The following is a 19,344-nucleotide window of genomic DNA, read 5'->3' on the forward strand; positions in this document are numbered from 1 at the left end:
CATATCTTGTTCAAGGCTACATCTAAAGCCATAGAACACAGAACCTAGGTCTCCCCTTCTCATGCTATGATTCCTCTTCTTCTAGTCATTTTTATTTTCTTATCGTATTATTATGTAGATTGCTGTTAACAAGGATGATAGTATAGTATTTCTATAAAATACAATATAAATGTCTGTCTCTAAATGTCTCTTTGTAACACACTTTTTTCCATGTGTATACATTTGAACTAGTGGAGAATCATATAGTAAGGCACATATACAACTTGATAGTTCATCCGTGAATGTATAAACACTGAAAGAAGATAACTTCTAAATGTGATTCCAAACGTACTTCTTAATGTTACAAATCACTATAAAATTCAGACATTCTTTGAGAAAAAGGACATTTTAAAATTTAGAAAAATTGTTTTAAGATTAGATTAATACAACTTCTAAATTTATGTGCTCTTAAAATACTAGAAACTTGGACACATCACAGAGAGAAGGAATTAGTACCTGAAACTATACCTGGTTAAGTTTGGTTCATATATAAGATGGGAATTTATATATCTTTTTTCTAACTTTTAAATTTTATTTAAAAAATTCATAGCTTAATGAATCATTAAGTAAAACGATAATTTGTACTAAAAATTCCTGTAAGCCTTCAGTAATTTTCTTTAGCAGTGAGCTAGAAACAATTCTTACCCAGAATGGCTTAAGAGTTTAATTGTAGTCTTCATTTTATTTTTTAAAAATTTTTGGTCATGCTGTGTGGCTTGCGGGATCTCAGTTCCCTAACCAGGAATTGAACCCAGGCCATGGCAGTGAAAGCACTGAATCCTAATCACTAGACTACTAGGGAACTCCCTAATTGTAGTCTTAATTGTGTTTGCACGTATGATGAGTTACTAATATGATCAGATTCAAATAAATCTCCAAACAAGTTTACAAAAAGGAAAAAAACCGAAAACACTTTTATTTTCCACAAGGAAGAGCAATAGGAAAAATTAAATCATTTCCCACATATTGTTTTCTTAAAACAGCCTACAAGGACATATTCAGCACCAAATAAAAAAGAAAAAAAGAGAGAAATTACAAACAGCCACAGAATATAATCTATAGAGCAAACATTTAATATTGCACTTCGTTTTGCTAACGTTTTGGATTTTACTTTTCCTAATTGAAAAATCAGGAATCTATCTTGAATACTGGAATACACTTGTGAACCTCACATCTTATATCAAGAATTGACCAATATTTAGAAAGGAGTAATGCCTCTAAGTAAGAAAGTAAAGGAATACTTTAATGGGGAAAATAAAACTTTATTTGATAAAGTTTTATATATTTGAAACTTTATCACGTTTTGTTAACCCAGTGCCAATTATCAGAATATTGGTCATTCTTTCCTCATGTGTTATTTAAAAGAGTATATGGTGATAAGTATTCCAATGCTATGCATATCAATAATTGTTCCCTAGTCAGTTAGACATAAGAAAAGGGATTTTCTGACAATCCCCCCACCCCCCGCCCCAACAAAAATAAAACCACCAAATGCCCTTTATGCCAAATATTCCATTAGCTTCTTTTGAGGGGGACATTCACAAAATGATTTAACAACAATAAAAAAATATTTCACCCCCATTTCCTTATTATCTAGTATTAGTTTGCTATGGGAGCCCAAACCCTTTAACCGAATCACTTAAAACGCGATTCATTTTTACATGGGCTTTCTTCACCCTGTCAGCATTTTTCAAACATGAATTGTCTTCCATGTTTTCTTAAAGGCCACTTATGGAAAAGCCTATTTGTTTTGTATGAAGCTTTAAGACAGTATTTAACCAGGTCAAGCACCAAGCCAGAGTTACTATTATTTTCAGCCACTTTATTAACTGTGGGATTAAATGGCAGGATAGATGTTAAGACCCATTTCACGCATATGTTGCAACACCAGAGATGCTGATTTTCATTAAGATACATCAGAGCTGAATTCCTTCTAGAATAAGACAATCAGTACAACTTGGTACCTTGGAAAATGCAGCTATAAGTGTCTTCATGAATGCTGGTATATTTATGAGCCAACTGTAAATTATCTTTAATATAAGCTATAATTTACTGATGTGATCGTTCTTCATAACTATATATACTCAAAGTGAATGATTTCTCATGCTTAGAAAAATCTTCTTTAGGTAATGGAAGAAAATACTTTCATTAAAAGAACCACAAAAATATAAAAGTTATTATTCCAGCACATATTCTAGTATTTGAAATTTTGAAGTTATACACTTTTAGAATAAACTTGGGTTTTCAAGCTCTGTCAAGCTTGAGCAGGATAGGAAATGTATAAATTGAGCTCTCTAATCATAATCTGAACATATATATTCCTGCTCATGAAAATACTCTGCACCAGCAAAAACGATTTCCAACATATGTGTTTTGGAGGTAATTACGTAACTCTGTATAAAAATAAATGCACTTTCTCCTCCTTTCCAGTGACTGGAAAACTTCCATACTTTTAAAATAATAATAAAAAATAACAATAATTTTAAAGAGCAACAGCCCTTAACTCTTTGCTGGTGCCTGCCATACTGCCTCTCTTTACTCCATTCTTAGCTCTGCTAGTTTCTTCTCATATGTAATGATAAAAAGGCAATGCGGGTGGGTTATCACTTTTGTGTATGTCCCTTTTCCAAATTTCCCTCTCCAAAAAGCCAACCAAACAAACAAACAAAAAAACTCAACAGTGCAACAAAACACAAATAGCATTCCAACAGTTTGGCAAGTGATGCGTTCACCTGAGATTAAGTGATTTTAGGCAGTCAGTAACAAAATGCTGCTTTGCTGTAATAGTAGAAAGGCAACAAATTCTTAAAAGAAACCAAGAAGGTATACAATCTTGACAGTCTCTTATTAGCTTCCTCCTCTTATCTCTTTTCCCACATATCTGTTGCGTATCTACTACAGTAGGCTGCAAAACATACAGCAAGAAGGATTGGCTTGAAGGCATTTGATGTTTGTAAATAAATCCACAATAGGATCCAAGCTGAAGAGGTGATACATGGTCAGCCTAGTAGGACAATTCTGAGCATGTGCATACGCAGGTAAAGTCCAGGCTATATTAAATTAAAAAAAAAAAAAATGTCAGTGCGTTTTTTTCTTGTTAAAGTTTTTTTCAAAGCTTGCTTTTGTTCCTTGTTGTGCTCACTGCAAACAAGTTTTAAAAGAGTATCAAGAGTCTGGCATAAATGGAAAAAAAAAAGCTGTAGTGACATGGAACCGCACAATGTAAGCATTGAGCATGTGCAAATTTTCAAATCAAAAGAAGGAAATCATCCCTCTTTACAACGTGGTGTCTTGACACGTATGACCATAGGCTAAGAAGACTGCTCTTAGTATGGGCCAGTTTTAAAGGAAAAAAGCTTAGATCTTCAAGCATGTTGGAGCAGTCCCAGAACATTGCTGTAGGCTTCTAAAGCATGATCACTGGTTGTTTCATGTATTCGCCATTTTTCTGGGCAAAAGCAATTCCACTTCCTCTGAAAACGTGTCTCCAAGATACTTCTCTGTCCTCAGCCGGGAAGGGAAGAGATACAGTTCGGAACCCACATCAACTTGATTTAATCAAGTATTCCTTCAACGAGACGGGCAGGATGGTCTATCATCTGCTGACTGATCAGGATTTGGATCAATCTAGAAAGAAAAGAGAAAATAAAACCCAAACCAAAGTTAATTGATAAGGTTTAGTAAGAATGCAGCAAATACGCTAATATTTTGAGTACTAGTTGAGAAATGTAATCAGAAAGTACAGAGTTTGTATGGAGAAGAAAGGGTATTAGTATCATCTATAAAGTACTTGCTATTCAATTACTAGATTAACAATTAAATTTAGAAAGGTATGCTGGAATAGTTTTATTTGACAAGAGGTAAAGGTAACATTCTATCAGAGAATGGAGTTTTACTCAGCACTTAGTCATACTTAAGACTCAAATACACAATTGGCCAACATTTTCATAGCAGTGATTTTCTTCTGTAAAGTATCCATTTCATCCTGTTACAAAAAAGTCAACTCATCTTTTCCCGAGCTTTGGGAAGAATGTAGTTGTGTAAACAAAGTTCTTGGTGCTTACGTGAGGTAATAACTCATGGGTGTAAAGCCCTAGGGAGGGCCTAGGAATACAGTGTATATCACGAAATAGGAATGGTGAACCCAAAATGTTCTAGAGGCTTCCCACCTTGCCTCTTTCTGTAGTGACTTTCATATGCACATACACTTAATAAAAGTGAACATATTTCAGTTGCTTCTCAGGTACAAAGAGAATGGGCACAGGAAGGCAAATTGTTGGGTTTAATACATTTCTTTTACTGAAAGATCTTTTGGACAAGACCCATTTACAATACTTTCCCCCCTCTATGTGGCTAGATGTAAAATAATTAAATCACACCCTGAACCAATATAGGGTTTTAAAAGTTTTGAATTCTCTTAATTATCTTTAGTTCATTTTAAAAGAAGGAGGTAGATTTTATGACAAATTGCTTAAAAGTGGATACTTAGATTGCCATTCTTTTAAAATGCCTGTCAGATCAAATCACAAATGAGGGACTTAATAAGCAAGACAGAAATGTCAGAATAAAAATGTAGTGACAATGTTTCTAAAAAGTGGGAGGACATTTTTAGCATCTAATAATTTTATGAATTGAAATAGTGGGATAGAAAAATTATGTCCAATCAAGAATCTGCAGAGAACAGAACAGATTCTGAACATCCTATAATAAATGAATAAAGTGGATTTCATATTAATCATATCCAAAGGAAAATTAACTCTTCTAGTCATGGTATTAAGGGGAAAAAAAATAAAAGCAATTCATTGAAGAGTGAAACAATCCTTTTATGTCTTTCTTGGGAGTAATATTTCACTGTAAAATAACTATCTAAACTACAGCAACCAAAAAGAAAAAGCTGATGCTAGTGATTTACAAAATCATTTGGTATTAACATTGGTATCAAGGCCAACTCTAAAGTCCCTACAATGTATTATTATGTATATATATATTCTGAAGTATCCGACATTGCTGGATTGCTCCCTGCCTCCTTTCCTTTGCACATATTTTTCTTCCTGCCTGGAACATTCTACATTTTGAGAATACTTACTCTTCAAGAATCAGTTTAACAATCACCTTCTTAGGGAAGCCCCTCTTGATTCTCAAGACCCAGCAAGCTGCTCCTCAAATGAACTGTGCATTACTATTACATTGTTAGGTAATATTTTGCTTCTAAGTTTGTTTTCCTCACCAGTCTGTATGCTTCTCCCAAGGGCCATGTTTTATTCTTATAAGTGCTTAGTTACTTGAGATGAATAAAAATAATCTAAGAGTACAGGAATGCTGTTTAAGATGTTATTACATATGTTATTTTCCCTTATGACTGAGAATATTAAAATATGAAAATTAAATTGGAAAAGGATGATAAGATAAATTCTAGCTATTTAATCAATGACTGTAAAATGCCAGTTCTATAGATGCTTTAAAAGATGATTTATTCCTTTAACTGGCATTTTGGAAGTATGAGGTTAGATCATTATCTTTATTTCCCCAATAATATAAGAGACCAGTCCTACCTCTGGGTCAAACTTAGTAAATAGTGACAACTTTATGATCTAATTTTTAATCTGTTGTTCAAAATTATTTGTTTTTCTCTTACGATAATCAAAACCTAGCTGTGTTTTTTAAAAGTTTGCAATACTGTTTACTAAGAGAGTCACAGCCCATTTTGTACTTGAGGGTTTGATGCTTACCTCTGAATAAAGAGGTGGAGGCAAGAAACGAAACTCCTGAATATATGCAAACAGTGGTCCCTGAAGCGCTCTCTCAAAGTCATCACAAGCACTCACTGGTGCAAGATTATTCCGCCTTTGTTCCTCTGTTACCACTTCTGCATAGCTGGGTGGTGCTGAAGGAAAAAGATACACGCAATTCGAACAGCACGTTCTTATGCATGTCAAAATACACAGAATAGAAGGTATTAAAAAGGACTGTCAAGGTAACATAATAATCATCTGTCTTGTGATCAAAACTAGGGGGATATACATTTTAAACCTAACATTAGGGGCATATCTACTCTTTTCAAGTATAGACAAACTTTAATCATAAAATACCAGAAGCAAAATTATGTTCTTGAAAATAATAGATTAAGCTTAGATATGCATTATCAAATTATTACCTTCAGGTCTTTCAGGGAGGGATAAACCAAGCCAGTTCATATTCATGCTACACTGACTGCTTACACTTGAGGTTCTGCTACCAAATGGATGTAGAGGAATGGTACCAATGACAAGTGGCAAGTTAAGAAATAAATCCATAGCTCCAGGAATATCCACGTATACCTAAACAATGAAAGGAGATGTTAGGTTTAGAATGCCAAGTACTATTTCCTCTAAAAAAATGAATAACCCAATCTAATGTTATTTGAGGCTCTCATTTACTTCATTTTTTAACTTATATACATATGATATACTTGAAAAGTTTCTCCATCGTGTACATTACCTTAGGTAAAATTAGTAATTATATTCCAAACTATATAAAGAATTACATATAATTATATATATCACACATGGAATAAAAAAAATCAAATCCTGGGTAAGACAAAATGATACCCTTACGACTTTAAAACCTAAAAAAAACCCACCCCAAACCCTTAAATCTATACATACCATTAGTGAATATTCCACACGGATTATACTACAGTCGAGGATAGAGGGAGAAACTGGTGGAATTTTCAGCAACTTGCCATTCCACGTCTCTGTCTTTCCAGATGATAAGGATTCCCCACGCAAGTTAGCCACGAGCTGTTTGACTTCCTTCATTTTCCCTTTGGCATAGAAGGCCTGTGTTTGGTAAATGGCTGCCTTTGGCACCACCATTCGGGAGGAGCAGTTCTCAATCTCAGCAAATATCTGAATTGATTCACCTACAGGAAAAAAAAATATATCTACTGTTAAAAAACAACCAACCAACCAACCCCAAAACAAATGTAGACTCTCAGGCTAAAGTCTGAAAGTTCAATGAACTACAGGGATAAAAAGCTATCCTAAGAGTGGCAAATAACTTATAGTTATAAAAATAAACACATTTACAGTAGCAATTTAAAAAAGAAGACTACATTCCAATTTATAAAAGGAAACTGGATAAGCACAATTTATGATATTTTACCAAAGAATACTGTATCATGTCTGCATTTAGTAGAAATAATGTAAATTTATACATAAGAGCTAAGTGAAGAAAGATCATTTTTTGTGGGAATCCACCTCATACATACCTGGCGTATAGCCCTTCCTTTCAATTTTGGCACTTAAGGATATTGGGCCTGAGGTACAGAACCAGCAACAGAGAGTCTTTTCTTTTGTGCCTGCTTGGGGTGACTGTAAGAAATAAATTTATAGAAAATGATCACTGTATGAATTGAGACAGTAATAGAATGTTTTAAAATACAATCTTAAATTCTTGAAGAATTTAACATTAAAAGTAGTGTTGTTTTCTTTTCAGTATCCAAATATACTTTTCCACTAACCAATGGACTTCTGATTTATATTAGTATTTTTGTCTTTATACAAGTTTCCATTCAATTAAAGAAAAAAGGGTTTAACACCATATTTCATAAACATAGTTTTAGCCCAGCTATTTACATACACAATAATTAAAAAACAACCAAAAAAACAAACAGAAAAAAAAAAAACCCTTTCCACATTCCATTTAAACTGCCTTTAAAAAAAAAAAAAAAAAAAAAAAGCAGTTTGGAAAGCAACTTGGTTATTATCCCAAATGATAACATCCTTCTCTGAGACTGTAAAACTCAATACATAAAAAAAGAAAACTGCTCATTTTTAAGATTAATTTTACTTGCTTAAAGATGTTATTATTTGTTTAAACCAAGTAAAGTTTTTGAAATCAAATTTGAATCTTGTGAAAAAATACAATTAAAAAAGATTTCCTTTAAAATAGAATTTAAGTTTTTTCATGAAAATAATTATCTCCCCATCATTTGACAACTATCCCTATATTGGAATAATGCAATAAATAATACAAATTTTAGATTATGATATTTTCAAGTTAAGTGATATTGTTATAATAATAATTGATACTACTGTTCTTTTTCCACTAAAATTATTTAGGGAACAGATCTATTCTTTTGTTATTGCTGTTACCTTCTGAGGAAGATACTTCATACCAAATACTGGTCTTACTTTAAAAATTTACTTAAAGTTATTACAGTATCAGAAAATGTGAGCATATCCTGCATTAATTTGTGTGCTCTTATTTTTTTTGAAAGTGGTATTTATGTAATTCAAAATGAAATTACTATTTAAAAATTATAAAGAATGTGTATGTAGTTTAGGTGATTATTCTTTAATATTTATATGCCAAAAACAAAAAATGAAGAATTCAGTTAATTCTTACCAGTAATGAAGGAGTGTTGATATCTATATGCTCAAAGACTGTAAATTCCTTCTTTAATTTTACTGGTAGAAGCCAAGGCCTGTGCAATTCGGCTTTCACCCAATAGCGCACACTGCCATGTCGGCCTTCGAATGAGGTAGCAAGTGGTCTGTGCAGAATATAAAGGTCAATATATTAATCTTACACCTCTTTTTAATATTTATACAGTAGCTCATCATAGAAGTGTTAATATATTGTAAGTTTATACATCAATGAGTTATCAAAGGCATAATTTGTATTTCCAAAGGGGTAAGTCACTGGGGAAAAAACCTTCTGTTTCCAAATAATAACACAAAGTTGTTAAATATTACAGAAATTTGGTTAAAAAAGCCAGAAGAATACAATCTCTTTAAACTAAGAAGAGGCTACTTTTAATGCTGGTGGCAAAATTAGCAAAGTCTGGAAATGAACAATTCTTGAAAAGGTCAAGACTTTAGTTTAAAAATAAAGTTAAGAATGGTTTAACTATTTCTATTGAGATATTCTGGACACTGGTTAAACACTCAGACCAAACGACTCCCTATGGCGCGCCATTTTTCATTAACTAAGAATTATTATTATCTCTTATTATAGTAACTAACTAAGATTTAGAAAAGGCCTGGAATAGTCGTTATAGTTTCAAAAGTTTTTCACATTTCATTAAATCCACTGAAGCTCTAAAAAAATGCTTTTACATTTCCCAGTTTACTTATGTTCTAACTCTTTTTGGCCATGCTTTCTAACTATACTATAGACTTAAAAAGAAAAAATTTTTTCTGTTGACCTGTATCAAGAGAATCATAATTCTTTTTCAACTCTCCCAGATTTTATTACTTGTGGAAGATTTTATTTTAGTCTCTTTTTCATAATTTCATTAGAAAAATGCACAAGGTTCATTTATTTACAAGGTAGAGTGCTAGCTCTTTGAGGAGTACAGTGGTGTTTTTGTTTTGTATTTTAGACTTCTGCATTAACTTGTATAGCAGAGAAATAAAACGCAGGATCTATGCTAGTCTTCTAGAGTTTACTTTAAATGATGGGTTTATAGATAGAATTTTTAAAAAATATATTAAATTACTTCCATGCTTTGAAAATATTCAGGCCCAAATGTATTATTCCTATTGTATTCAGACTTAAAATATTTCTCTCAGAAAGTAATTAGGGCACTATATTAAAAATCATGTTCTTAAGCAATATGTTACACAGGATACTCTGAAAAATACCCTTTATGAACTCTATCCATATATAACAAGTACTAGAATTTAAAAAAATACAGCATTATGTACCTTTGGCACTTGACGTTCTTATGTAATGCAAGTTTACCTTTCAGAGCAAACAGTACAAGTGCCACTTTGCATGTTTTAATATCTGTTAAAGCATTTTTTTCAAAAATTACTCTTTGTATAATTTCCTTTAATGATTTATTATTACATTAACAATATACACGGGCTTCCCTGGTGGTGCAGTGGTTGAGAGTCCGCCTGCCGATGCAGGGGACACAGGTTAGTGCCCCGGTCCGGTAGGATCCCACATGCCGTGGAGCGGCTGGGCCCGTGAGCCATGGCTGCTGAGCCTGCACGTCCGGAGCCTGTGCTCCACAACGGGAGAGGCCACAACAGTGAGAGGCCCGCGTACCGCAAAAAAGAAAAAAAAAAAGAATATACTACTTTCCTTCTTCCTTTCATACTAGATTCCAAGCCTTATATTAAGGTATCTCTGATGGAAGTTTCCTTTTAAGTACAGGTCATAATATCTCGAGTGACCTTCTCAATAGCTCTTTGCACAGAAGCTAATGAATTCATAACAGAAAAAAACACATCACTTCTAAAGTGAGGATATTCTTAATTATTTTGACTTTCTTAGCCTACTGCTGTTGGGTAGCATCAGTATAAAAAATGATCACTGAATTTTTATAAACTACTAAATGAGAGACTTGTTATGTTCTACCTTTTCTGCTAATGCTGATGATAAACTAAGTATTAAATGCTTACTATTTTACTGGCACCTTCCAATTCACTCACTTTAAATGAAATACTATTCAAGTTTTAAAAACCATATAAAACTTGAGACAGCATACTAAGAATTGAGCTTTGCTTTCTATAATATTGCCACTCTAGATTAAAAAAATAGCTTCTTTTCTGAGTATATGTTTTCCTCTAGCAAGTTTCAGTAATGAAAAGGGTTTTTTTTTTTTAAACTAAAAATATTTAAATTTAGAATGTTTCATTTGAAAAGAATGGATGTTTATGAAAAATGCCTGTTACAAAATACTTACGTCTGTGGAAGCTCGAAGCTGAACGCATATTCATGCCTTCCTGAATGAATAGTGTTGAAGCCTTCTTCGGAATTATCATCATCTAAAACAAACAGAAAAAGAAAACAAAAAACTTGTTAAACCTTTACACTCTCTTCCTGGTGGCAGAACTTTAAAGATGCTCACATAGTAATTAAGGCCACAAACTTTAGAGTGTGAGAGATCTGAGTTCTAATTCCAACTTCATCACTTCCTCTGGGTAAAATAAAAGTCCTGTCTTCAGTTGCTTCATCTGTAGAATGGGGATAATTAATACTTATACCCCATAGTTGGTTTTTCAATGGAAAACAACCTAAACTGTAAAGCATCTATGTGTGACAATACAGGCTCAACAAAAGATCCAGATTTCAAATCTCATACTAAGATGTTACCTTTCTCTTCATCCACTTACTTAAATAGACTATATATAAAATGAAAACTGTTCATGTAAGCCTTTTAAAATATGTCAGTTTTGATGCAGAAGATGTGAATGTTAAAGCTCTAAAACCATTAGAAAACTCTTGTCAAATAGATGTTGGAGTTAAAAAAAAAAAAGGAACAGTGATTTTAATGTCAGTTTCATAGCTAAAAATAAAAATTCTTATTGAACCTAAAATTATGACAATCTGTCTGTCCTAGCAACAGCTAAAAATTCGCATATATATAAAATATACCGTAGATTTAAACGGTGCCTGCTTAATGGGAAACAACTGTCACACATCCTTGAAAAATGAAGACTAGGTTTGTTTCCCATTGCTAGAAAAAACGGGATGACTTTATTTTACAACCAATTTCTTTTGCTCAAATAGGTTTATCTCCAAAACGTCTCCAAAACAAATATAACGAAATGTGGGAGGGTGTTCTGGATTCTTAAAATGATTTTCTAAAGCGTTCCGACCGGGTAATTTAATTACATAAACGTCTACTAGCGCAGTTTTCTCGGTGTAGAAACCTTTATCATTAACCAGGAGACTAAGAGAAACGGGTATTATCATCTAACTTTCCCTCACCAAAGTAATGAATTCACACAAAAACCGTGATGCTTCCCTTCCACCACAGGAGAAAAGGAAAAAAGCGCCTATATGTGGAAACTTGTATTCAAAAAAAATCACCAAGACTCCCTTCTATCTCAGTAGTATTTTCTTCTCCCCCCGTGCAAATCCTCTCTACGGTATTTAAGCACGGAAATCCCGCTGACGAGCTGGGGGCCATTTAAAATCGCTCCCCCCGGCGGCGCCCAAAGTTTGTCTCCCTCTCCCTTTCTTCCCGTCTCGCTCCCTTTTTTGTGCCAGCTCAGCAGTCTCATCGAGGCGAGCGGCGGCGGCCGCGCCGTGGTAAACAAGTGCCGGGCTGTCAATCAAGAACTAGACCGGAGCAGGAGAGGACCGGCCTAAACCGGCGCGAGCAGATCCCAGCCGGCCCGCCCGCGCGCCGCCGCCGCCGCCCGCGCGCCCCGCTATACATACGGCATATGTCGCACGGCGCTCGCGCTCGCGGCCGCGCAGCCTAGCCTGCTGACGTGGGGCGGGGCGAGCACGCTGCGGCGCTTCCGCTTTACACGCCCCGGCCGGTGACCGGTTCGATCTGGCTCGGGCCACCCTGACACCTTTACAGTTGCGGCGACGGCGGCCGGGAATGGTGCGCGGGGTGCAAAAGCCCCAAAGAAACAATGACAAGTGGGCAAGGAATACTCGCCGAAGGCCCCACCTCACCCCGCTTTCAATGTTAATGTCACTTTTCCTTCCCCGTCCCGGCCAGTCTTGGCGCTCTCTCCCCACTCGGGTCACATCAAGGTAGCCAGTCTGGTGACTGCATAGAAAAGGAAACACGCTGTTTCAGCTAAGAAAAAGACAAGCGTTTACAGAAGCTGCCTGACGACTTCCACCCGAAAACGTGGAAAATGGGGTCCTGCTAATCCTGCCCACCCAATTTCTGCGTGAATGGAACTGGCAGCTAAAAAGTTGCGCCCAGGGCCATCCGGCACCTGTAAGGCCGGCGGAGGCTTCTCCTCTCCACTCTGTTGAAACCTGTAGTCGCTCCTTTCGGGGCTGCAAGCGGGCCCAGGTGAGGGGCAACAGAACGGTATGTGATATGAGCCCCGCGCGCCTCCAGAAGCCCGGGCAGGGATGCGAGTAGGGGCGGGGGCCGCAGCTCAGGAGGGACCTTTACCGGCGCACGCCGGTTCCAAGCCTCGCCCCAGCCGGCGAGCCCACTCTCCCCACCCGCTCGCGCCCAATCCAATCAGAGCCTGGCATCGCCTTAGCAACAGGCTAACAAACCCGGCTCCGCCTATCGCCGGCCGCCCGGGGCGGGGTCTCAGTTACCAGGCTAGTTTGAGAGGTCCCAGTTTTAAGTCATTGAAAGTATTCCAAGCGAAGCTCGTTCTAGCTTGCAGGGGTTGAGGGGTGTCTCGTGGGGGTGAGGGGTGTCTCGTGGGGGTGCGGGGCACATAGTGTTCTTTACTATGAAATCGTGGCGCAATTAATGAAATTGTCCCCATAAGTCGTTATTCTACTTTTACCCCACTGCAAACCTCAACTCCTTAAAAACCTTTGTTTCTTCTCACTCATCTTATAAAAAGCTGCCAGTCCAGGAAGGATCAAATACAAACTTGTGTGTCCTGTTCAACAAATACCAGGACTGTCATTAGGCAGTTGCATTTCTTATCACTGTCACTGCTTAGAGAGGTTAACTAAAAATTATTTCAGGATGCAAATTACCTATGTGTAACTGAAAATCCAACTAAAGATTGATTTCATCTTAATATTTAAAAAATAATGCATTCATGCTGTAACTCAAAGCACCCTACGTTTCTACACTTGCCTTAGTTCAATTAGCACTTCCTCGTGGATGTGTATTTTTTAATTAAAAATGGAGGTAAAAATGTGCTCTACTCTGAAAAATCATAAACATTCGAGTTAAATACTGCATTAAAAAGGAGAAGGACAAAATTACATAACCAGTTTTAACACTATATTCTTCTTGGGCTAGGAATTAAGTCATCGCCACCACCTGACGCGTGTAACCAATCTGCTGAGAGCAGAACAAGCGCCCCTCCTCGCCACCCCCCAGAACTGGTCCGAAACAGGATTGAACCGCTTCTAACAAAGGGTGGAAACTTAGAAAAACAAGCTTAGAGTCTGCTATATTTCCACAATGTAACCATTTAAACAATAGATTTGAAATCTCAGGACCCCTTCTCCCTTTGACAACCCTTCATCTCCAGTTTCTAACCAAAAATCATATCCAACGAGCCGAATACTTTTCAATTCCATTTGACTGGCACGGGTTTCATTGAATGCACGTTCCAAAGTTAGGCATGATGCTTGGAAAAGAAAATTTCTGACCCTAAATGGCTTCTAAAACTGACTTTAAACATATCATAATGATAGGTGCTGTCCTTTAAAATAGAGAATGCTTGATGTAAATTTCTAAAGGAACTGGAAAGAATAGGAAAAAACACGTGGGGTGTTGATACCATATGTCAAAATAAACCACAGAAACCCATTATCAAAGAACAACGGTCAATTCTCTTAAGTCTTTTGCGTGTCAATATTAAAAATGAAATACACCTATTAACCCACTTAAAAATGTTACTCCGTTTCTTTACTGAAGCTTAGTTTTTAAGATCTAAGGTTGCAGAGTACAAGGGAAAAACCTAAATTGGATTGCAGCTTTTTGCAATTCATTTGAAAACATATTAGTAAAATTACTGAATCGCATATAAGCAGAATTTATACGTAAGGTGGAAATGGATTGCAAGTGTGCATTATGGCACAGACCAAGCCGGGTATAGAGGTAGTGGAATAAGTGCAGTTTGCAGTCACTTTGCAGATGCCTGCATGCATTACGGCTTAACACACGATGAATGTCAAGGAGAATTCAAATCTTCCACCTTTCCAACCTTTATCAAACAGCTATACGTTATGGTAGGAGTAGGATTATATTAATTCAGGAAAATTGAAAAGGTACTTTGCCAAAGAAAACAGGTCTAATAATTTCCGAATAATGTAAAAAACTTACCTCTTTCGTGTCCAATTAAGATGTCTTTATGGTTGAAATATTCTACTTCTTCAGTGTAATTCTGTGTATAGGCAGTATTGGAGCCGGCGTTTCTCGATTCGGTCCAGCGTACTTTCGCATGTCCTCTTGCATGAATTTTAAGAGATTTTACTCTGATTTCCCCAGTAACTTCTAAATTCACCCTTCCTGAGACTGTATCCCCACTAGAATACACAGGGACATTGCTGTCATTAAGACAGTCAAAGCTTATTGTCAAACTCTTTACCTTTCCCAGCACCATGTTTATAACAAAATCTATAAAAAATATAATGTAAGACAAAAAAGTCAAGATCACATATAAAATGTGATCTTCACTTAACACTGATCGATGTCTTTGCCGTGCAAAGAGCTTGCAGGCAGGATCAGTGATTCTTTACAAATAGTTCATTGAGATTTCTTAAAAAGTCAGGGCAGCACAGAGGCTGCTGCTCCGCGATCCTGCTAGTCTCAGTGGTCTCCTTACAAAGACGGGCGGCTGGAAGCTGCCAGCTCACTTTAAGAGCAGCTTTGTGAAAAACAACCCCAGTGCGCATGCGCACGCCGCGGCTGCTGTCCGCCCTCCCTGCGCGCCCCCTCCCACCCCGCGCCCGGCTCGCTCGCGGGTACAGTAGGTGTACAGCCAGGGGAAGAAGACACTGGGGCTGCCGGGAGGCTGAACCTGACTTCTCTTCATTGTAGGCTCCTATTGGTAGGCAGGCTACCGTAAACCCTCGACGTGGTAGCTGGAGTCCCTTACTGAGCACAGTCTAGTAGAAAGATAATGGCCGAGGGAGGGACCTGGGGGACAAGGTTGGGTGGGGAGCTGTTTGCAAAGCCAAGTGAGAATAAATTGCTGAGTGACCGGCCCAAAACGTGCGTTGCCGGCACTGCCGTGTTTTGCCCACTGCCCTGATGGGAGGAGGAAAAAGTGATGTGTGTAGAGAAATGGGGGAAGGGGAGAAACCGGTTGGGCAAGGGCTGGTTGTTGAACATAATCTAACGAATTTCAAAAGAAAATGTAATAAAAACCAGAGAAGAGATAATGTTCATAGACAAGAGCATTCTTGGCTTGGAATTTTTTCTTTTTAAAATCAGTGCTTTGTAGGCAGGGTGGAAATGAGCCCAGTCGAGGTCAGGTCGAGACCTTAAAAGAGAATACTATAAGGAGCAAGGAAGAGAAGCAAGTATAGTTTAATCAGTATATTTTGCTTTCTCCTGAACTGCTTTCTCTTCCATCTCTTAATTCGATAGCAATGAAGAACAATCAAGTTTTTGCCTGATGACACGAGGGAAAAACAAGGTTTGACCACTTCCTAGAAGGAAGAAAACATCCTTTTTTTGAGACACCACCTACCGCTAGATTTGCAGGGTATGACATGATTACAACTCCTGTGTCCAGAGGATTAAGAATAGGATTCGGCCTAAAAAAGTATCACCTTATAAAAGGCAGCATGACATAGTGTTTTAGCTGACATAATGTTTACAACAGCGTTGAAAAATCTTTGTTAGAAGTTAGTGAAGTGCAGAAAATGTTTTTTTAAAAAGCATGGTTTGTTATATAAATAGGGCTTAATTCTGTAAAGCTTTAATTTTAATTTTCAGCTTTGGACTGTTCAACATAATTCTCATTATACATCTTTCTTAAGGACAGGTACATTTGTCTCTTTACTGTGAACGTTTTGGTAACAAATTTCAGTGCTTTTGTAAAATCACACCGGAATTCAAGGCATAACAGCATAATTATCTAGATTTTTTTTGCAATCAATGAAATTGCTTATAGGAGAGAAATATAGGGAAAAAGAATATGAATCTGGAAGTATATATACATAACCAAATACACTTTGGAAGATTCTTGGCTGTCTGTGTCTAAGCCGTTTTAGGTTCTTTTGTGCAGTGTATTTGGATAGGTTGAAACTATGATTCACAATACATTGAGCTCATTCATTGGTCTTGCTGGTTTTTTTGTTGTTTTTTTTTTAAAGAAATTAACTTTTACTTAGTTGGGTTTTAGTTGAAAGGCAGTATCTTGGAGTCAAGAGCATTGTATAAATTGTATAGAGTATAAATATGCAAGCTATTTAGACAGTTAATGGACAGGGTATTTACCTCTGATAGAGCTTAGATGGTTGTGCTTAAAACTGAATTTTTGTATTTGAGTGGGGAGAATAGTCTTTTTTTTTTTTTTTTTCCTCTCTTGGATGACACCTGGTGGCTATTTTAGTTGTTCAAGTACTTGGGATCTTGTACTAGCTTTGTTAACAGATACTATTTGGGTTTTTTCGCCACCTAGTGGTAAATTTGTTAAAGTGTTAGCGTTAAGGTCAAATATACTAACCATTAAATAACTTTGGGCGTGGATTTAAAAGCACAGTTCACAATGATGCCTTTATTACCAAAGTTGTTTTAAATTATTAAGGGCTAGTGAACAATTGCTGAATTCTTCAGAATTTTTAGTAAAATCTCTCCGGTCGGAATATAACTTATTTTTGAAAAAATAAGAATCAGCTGTTTAAATCAAACTAGAATTCCATTTAACCAAAAACTTAAGAGATTTACTCGTAGTTTGGAAAATTGTTTAAGCACATTAAATGATTCAACCCTGTCACTCTATTACATTATTCCTTCTGTTTGAACCCTTTAGGATATTATAAATCATTATCATTATTTATTTTTCTACTTCTCTTTATTTTTTTTTTTTACAATGTCTTCCTAAACACTTTAGTAACTGACAAGTTGCCAAGAAATTCTTATCCCCTATAATTTTTACTTAAGATCCTTCTCACTTACCCTAATTATCACCTTTCTTCTCTTTGGATTCAGTCACGTGACTATTTCTTAAACACCTAAACTTGAGTTTACTTGCTTCATTTTGTTTTCCTCCTCCTATTTATTCAAACTATGAAAACATCAGAAACAAACAACCAACTCTGGCACCTCTAAATCCCTGCTTGTGTTTTCATTTCTATGAAAACACTTGGACTAAGTTTTGAATGTTTTCTCTCATGACTTTTATAACCTCCCCTTTTCAAGACTCCTTATCTAAATATCTACCCTGTAAACAGCTTGAAATGCTGTACTGTAGCCATTATTTGCGGCTTCTGGACTTGCTTTACTGGGCCTTTATTGTATTTTGCGTGAAATTGAAGCTGTTCATCTTTACCACCAAGGCTCTTTCCTACCATACCCCAGCCTACGTCTCATATGCCATCTCCTCCTACTCATCTGCTAACCCTCTCTACTGTCAAGTACATCTTCTGTCCCCTTTGTTAGCCTGTCTCCCCCTTGCCAACATGCAGTTACAGGCTGCTTTCCGTGCCCAGAACAGTATCCCACGGCTGTGTTGTCTCCCTCCTTCTGGCACAACTGAATAAAACTCTGACTAGGCAGAGTAACCAGTTCCCTCCCCTTTTTATAGCTGCTTCAGAACTTATATGGGAAGCTCTTCTTATGGTATTTGTTTCTTGGATTTTAAACTCCATGGCTGTTCCACCTTACTGTGTAAAGGTTTAAACTCAATCTCAAGAACTCTGTCAAAAACAGGCAAATGATAATTGCTATCACAGTATATAATACTGAGGCAACATGTCAAATTACTGCCAAGTCTGGAGTTTTTCACATTATATCAAAATGCTCAGTATCATTAAAAAAACCCCAACAATCCGTCTCAACTGAAAGTTTTGCTGTGTGGTTGTAAGAAAAACTGTATCAGCAGTCGAAACCTATTTCTTAAGGAAAAATATGAAATCCATGCTTGCTCCTTATTTTAACTAACACCTGACAGGCTTGAGTGCTGTAGAACTAAGGGAGGTTTTGTTTGTTTGTTTTTTAAGTCTTAACTCTGCCTTTCAAGATTTTGCAACTCTGGCTCAACTCTAACATCTTCAAGATGCAGCAAATTTGACTTTGATGTGGAGATTAGAGGTAAGATTTGCTATACATAGTATTAGCAAAATGAGTAAGATTTGTTTTTTATATTAATTTTATATATGTTTGTTACATTCTTTGTACTTAATACATGTTTTAATGTCTTGTGGATTTTGTGATAAAATTCAGTACCAAATTTGGTTTCTGTTTTCCATCGTTAAATAGTGTGGTATGTGTTATGTGAATGCCATTTAATCTTCTTATTTTTGATTTTCGATTTAATATAAAATCATTCGTAATTCTACTATTCACCCGGAGATGCCACTGTTAACATTTTGGTACATTTCCATCTAGATGTACAACTAAGAAAGAAAAGCATTACCAGTTAAGCAACGATAGTGCTTCTTATCAAGTACACTTTTTAAACTTTAAAAAAATTACATAAGCTTTAGGTGTACAGCATTATAATTTGACACCTGTACACACGACAAAGTGATCACTACCACAAGTTTAATTACCATTCACCACCATCCCACTCCCCATTTTCACCCACCCTCCAAACCCCCTTTCCCTCTGGTGACCACTAAGCTGATCTCTGTATCTATGAGTTTATTTTTATTTTATTTTGTTTGTTCACTTGTTTTGTCTTTTTAGATTCTACATATGAGTGAAATCATAAGGTATTTGTCTTTCTCCATTTG

At 36.3% G+C, this 19,344-nt stretch overlaps 1 protein-coding gene across 1 annotated transcript; it reads right to left on the reverse strand.

The window, feature by feature from the left end:
• Positions 1 to 925: 925 nt before the first annotated feature.
• ARRDC3 (arrestin domain containing 3) lies at positions 926 to 15,269 on the reverse strand. Its single transcript, XM_065873562.1, has 8 exons — positions 14,762 to 15,269; positions 10,721 to 10,802; positions 8,428 to 8,575; positions 7,289 to 7,391; positions 6,684 to 6,940; positions 6,194 to 6,356; positions 5,769 to 5,923; positions 926 to 3,666 (listed from the first exon to the last, which is right to left on the reverse strand). The coding sequence occupies exons 1-8, from the start codon at positions 15,039 to 15,041 to the stop codon at positions 3,610 to 3,612; spliced, it is 1,245 nt and encodes a 414-aa protein (XP_065729634.1). The 5' UTR covers positions 15,042 to 15,269; the 3' UTR covers positions 926 to 3,609.
• Between the last annotated feature and the right edge of the window lie 4,075 nt (positions 15,270 to 19,344).

Source organism: Phocoena phocoena, chromosome 3 (genome assembly GCF_963924675.1).
Source record: "Phocoena phocoena chromosome 3, mPhoPho1.1, whole genome shotgun sequence".
Taxonomy (NCBI): Eukaryota; Metazoa; Chordata; class Mammalia; order Artiodactyla; family Phocoenidae; genus Phocoena; species Phocoena phocoena.